Source organism: Salmo salar, chromosome ssa18 (genome assembly GCF_905237065.1).
Source record: "Salmo salar chromosome ssa18, Ssal_v3.1, whole genome shotgun sequence".
NCBI lineage: Eukaryota > Metazoa > Chordata > Actinopteri > Salmoniformes > Salmonidae > Salmo > Salmo salar.
In genome coordinates, this window is record NC_059459.1 from 78,630,088 (window position 1) to 78,635,087 (window position 5,000).

General features: G+C 42.6%; 2 protein-coding genes across 4 annotated transcripts in view; one reads left to right on the forward strand and one right to left on the reverse strand.

The window, feature by feature from the left end:
* Positions 1 to 437: 437 nt before the first annotated feature.
* On the forward strand, positions 438 to 3,858 carry LOC106578062 (glycoprotein hormone beta-5). The gene is made up of 3 exons (XM_014156630.2): positions 438 to 995; positions 1,949 to 2,159; positions 2,462 to 3,858. The coding sequence occupies exons 2-3, from the start codon at positions 1,950 to 1,952 to the stop codon at positions 2,648 to 2,650; spliced, it is 399 nt and encodes a 132-aa protein (XP_014012105.1). The 5' UTR covers positions 438 to 995; position 1,949; the 3' UTR covers positions 2,651 to 3,858.
* A 122-nt stretch (positions 3,859 to 3,980) lies between these two features.
* The window catches only part of LOC106578061 (uncharacterized), a 57,218-nt gene continuing 56,198 nt past the window's right edge, over positions 3,981 to 5,000 (reverse strand). For all 3 annotated transcript variants that reach the window (XM_045700541.1, XM_045700540.1, XM_045700539.1), the window contains exon 13: positions 3,981 to 4,803. In XM_045700541.1, coding sequence (XP_045556497.1) covers positions 4,699 to 4,803 — 105 coding nt within the window. In that variant the 3' untranslated portion in view covers positions 3,981 to 4,698. The remainder of the gene's footprint in view (positions 4,804 to 5,000) is intronic.

Consider the following 5,000-nt stretch of genomic DNA (forward strand, 5'->3'; position numbering starts at 1 on the left):
TCCCTCTCTCTCTCCTCATGATCTCTCTCTCTCTCCCCCTCTCTCTCCTCATGATCTCTCTCTCCCTCTCTCTCTCCTCATGATCTCTCTCTCTCCCTCTCTCTCTCCTCATGATCTCTCTCTCTCTCCCCCTCTCTCTCCTCATGATCTCTCTCGCCCTCTCTCTCTCCTCATGATCTCTCTCTCCTCATCTCTCTCTCTCTCCCCTCACGATCTCTCTCTCCTCTCTCCTCATGATCGCTCTCTCTCTGTGTGTGTGTGTGTGTGTGTGTGTGTGTGTGTGTGTGTGTGTGTGTGTGTGTGTGTGTGTGTGTGTGTGTGTGTGTGTGTGTGTGTGTGTGTGTGTGTGTGTGTGTGTGTGTGTGTGTGTGTGTGTGTGTGTGTGTGTGTGTGTGAGAGAGAGAGAGAGATTAGCTATAAAATGTTCTTACCAGATGTTAACACCACACACACACACACACACACACACACACACTGGGGTTAAGATAATATGGACAATCATCGTCCATTTTCCAGGGAGTCTCCAAGTTTAATGGCATTTCATTATAATTGCTATGATGTCAGACTGTCCATCCAATTTAATCAGAGTAAAAACAACAACAAGAAATTCGTTCAGTTCAGACAGACAGACAGAGAGAGAGAGAGACAGGACATTCGGACTGTCCAGTGAAGAAGACCAACCAATACAACGGTGTCTAACAGGTTTGTATAGGCTACTTTCGTTATGGGTGGTTATCTTTGAGAGACAGGACATTCGGACTGTCCAGTGAAGAAGACCAAACAATACAACGGTGTCTAACAGGTTTGTATAGGCTACGTTCGTTATGGGTGGTTATCTTTGTGTTTACAATATTTGGTGAAATGTTTAATTTGTTCCTTCTTTAAAATAGTTTTCTCTCTGGCTTTTTCTTTTGTAATCAACGGACACGGCGCATCACAACGATGTAGTTTCTTGGCAACGCGAGCGTCCACTCAACAAACAGGACAGTTTTAAGGTAAATGTTTATTTAATATGTGAACAAAACAGACATTTGATGCTTTTGATATGATCACGATATCAACCAGTAGAAATGGAGGAATATATGTAGCCTTATTCTGAGAATGCATCTGTATATACAAGTTATATACGTCTATATACAACTTATTACAACTGCCAAGTCGCAGTTGTAAATGAGAACTTGTTTTCAACTGACCTTCCTGGTTAAATAAAGGTGAATATATATATATAGATAGATCCAGGCTGTATTACAACCTGCCGTGATTGGGAGTCCCATAGGGCGGCGCACAATTTCCCCAGCGTCTTCTGGGTTAGGGTTTGGCCGTCATTGTAAATAGGAATTTGTTCTTAACGGACTTGCCTAGTTAAATAAAGGTTAAATAAAAATAAATATATATAATATAAAATCCGTTTGTGAAAAAAAGCATGAATATAGTTCCATTAGTTTTATAAAGACCCAATCGGACTTTTGTAATTTTTTGACCGTTATCATACAGCAGGCAAACGTGATAAACCGTTTTATCGCACCAACTCTACCCGGTTATTGCGCAGCTCAGCCGACCTGTCTGGGTCCGTTAACCATGCAGTAATCACAACGGACGCTAGGGGGAGGAATACAATACAGGAGACTCTCTGTCATATGTTGCATGATTGAACTGAGAGTCATTTATGTTTAAATTTCCCATAATGATTTTAAAACTGTGTTTGTCCCTATTGAGTAGACCAGATGTGATGCATGAGTTTAAAGTTGACCTCAGACCATTCTCATCCCTCCCTCCCTCCCTCCCTCCCTCCCTCCCTCCCTCCCTCCCTCCCTCCCTCCCTCCCTCCCTCCCTCCCTCCCTTTTCTCTCTCTCTCTCCCTCCCTCTCCCTCCCTCCCTCCCTCCCTCCCTCCCTCCCTCCCTCCCTCCCTCCCTCCCTCCCTCTCCCTCTCCCTCCCTCCCTCCCAGGATGTTGCCGCACCGCTCCCTCCCTCTGTCTATTCTCTCTCTCCTCCTGATTGTTGCCGAGACGGGCCTGTGCGTTGCTGTGACGACCCCGCTGCACGGTGATTTCCGTGGCTGCGCGGTGAGGGAATTTTCCTTCGTGGCCCAGAAGCCGGGATGCAGGAACCTCCGCATCGACACCGAGGCCTGCTGGGGCCGCTGCCATACCTGGGAGGTAGGTAACCACGACAACACACACACACACACACACACACACACACACACACACACACACACACACACACACACACACACACACACACACACACACACACACACACACACACACACACACACACACACACACACACACACACACACACACACGCTTGTCCATCAATCTCTTGTTCCTCTCATGTCTTACCGTCTTGACACACACCTGGACACACGTCACATTTATAAATGCATCTTTGAAAGTACAGCAGTGCAGTACTGCTAGCAGGGCTAATAAAGTGATGTTGTTCCTGTCGCTAACAGAAGCCGCTCCCAGAGCCCCCGTACGTCCAGCGGCATCACCGTGTGTGTTCCTACGGTCGTACTCGCTACCTGACGGCCCGTCTGCCAGGCTGCCAGCCCCACGTCTCCCCGCTCTACTCCTACCCCCTCGCACTGCAGTGCCACTGCACCGTCTGTTCCACACAGGATACGGAGTGTGAGACGTTCTGATACGGACTTCTGTGTGTGTGAAAAGATCAAGAGGGGGGTTGTGGGGTACGACCAATATACCACGGCCAAGGACTGTTCTTACGTACGACGCATCGCGGAGTGCCTGGATACAGCCCTTAGCCGTGATATATTGGCCATACACCACAAACCCCCTGAGGTGCCTTATTGCTATTATAAACTTCTTAGCAACATAATAAGAGCAGTAAAAATACATATTTTGTCATACCTGTGATATACGGTCTGATATACCACAGCTGTCAGCCAATCAGCATTCAGGGCTCGATTCACCCAGTTTTATAAAATGCTTTATATCACTGTAATATGTCGAATCACCCAGTTTTATAAAATGCTGTATACCACTGTAATATGTCGAATCACCCAGTTTTATAAAATGCTTTATACCACTGTAATATGTCGAATCACCCAGTTTTATAAAATGCTTTATTCCACTGTAATATGTCGAATCACCCAGTTTTATAAAATGCTGTATACCACTGTAATATGTCGAATCACCCAGTTTAATAAAATGCTGTATACCACTGTAATTTGTCGAATCACCCAGTTTTATAAAATGCTGTATACCACTGTAATATGTCGAATCACCCAGTTTTATAAAATGCTTTATTCCACTGTAATATGTCGAATCACCCAGTTTTATAAAAATGCTTTATTCCACTGTAATATGTCGAATCACCCAGTTTTATAAAATGCTTTATACCACTGTAATATGTCGAATCACCCAGTTTAATAAAATGCTGTATACCACTGTAATATGTCGAATCACCCAGTTTTATAAAATGCTTTATACCACTGTAATATGTCGAATCACCCAGTTTTATAAAATGCTTTATACCACTGTAATATGTCGAATCACCCAGTTTTATAAAATGCTTTATTCCACTGTAATATGTCGAATCACCCAGTTTTATAAAATGCTTTATTCCACTGTAATATGTCGAATCACCCAGTTTTATAAAATGCTGTATACCACTGTAATATGTCGAATCACCCAGTTTTATAAAATGCTTTATTCCACTGTAATATGTCGAATCACCCAGTTTTATAAAATGCTTTATTCCACTGTAATATGTCGAATCACCCAGTTTTATAAAATGCTTTATTCCACTGTAATATGTCGAATCACCCAGTTTAATAAAATGCTTTATACCACTGTAATATGTCGAATCACCCAGTTTAATAAAATGCTGTATACCACTGTAATATGTCGAATCACCCAGTTTTATAAAATGCTGTATACCACTGTAATAGGACACAGTAACCTTGTTAGAAAATGTAATAATGTAATATAATAATACAATCTGTTGAGCGATTATTTTTCCCTTTTTTATTTAGTCAACCCTTCCAACATTCTTTCATGTCAGTTATTTACAAAATGTAGTTGTTCATGGTCATAGACATAAATACAGTTTTTTAATGTACATCCTTTAGTCTCTCTAGCTTAGTGGCCATAGAAATACAATGAATCCACACGGAATCGGAACCTCTGACCATGACAATTCCATTGGTAAATCCATGGATGTATTCAAAATGGCTGCCAGTCTACTCACTGACTTGAATGGGGGCGTCCATTCTACTCATTCTAGTTCTGTGTTGTGGCTGTATAACAGACCTATGTAGTGGTTTTAATGATTTTAATTATCTATAGTGGTTTAACTGGATGTTAATGTGTTTACGTCCCAATTGGCATCCAATCTGCCTTTTTAGTGCACTAGTTTGTATGGGCCCTGGTCAAAAGTAGTGCACTACTTAGGGTGTTGACTCAAAATGTCACAAAATGTCTTCTAAATAAACCAACAATTCTTAAATAAAGCAACTGTATGAAAAGTTTTTTCCTCAAGTCTATTTTCCTTTTTCAACCATTCAATACACACACACACACACACACACACACACACACACACACACACACACACACACACACACACACATTTCCTTGTCTTCTCTTCATCCAAGTCCTCATGTTACAATTTGTTGCATGTAGCGTGTAGCGTGTGTTCCCGTGGTGACGGCGGCATATCAGTATGATGTCAGTAGCGTGACTTGCGACACATGTCGCAGCGACAGGCCTGAGCCGTCAGGATCTCGATATCATCATGGTGACGGCCACGAGGACAGTCTAGACGAACTTTGATCTGAGGGAAAACATAAAAAATTTAGACAATTCAATTTTTTATTATATATAAAGTTACCATGTTCCAACCAACTACGTCATCAGGATGAGATGCCCTTACCTACCTGTCTGTCTGTCTGTCTGTCTGTCTGTCTGTCTGTCTGTCTGTCTGTCTGTCTGTCTGTCTGTCTGTCTGTCTGTCTGTCTGTCTGTCTGTCT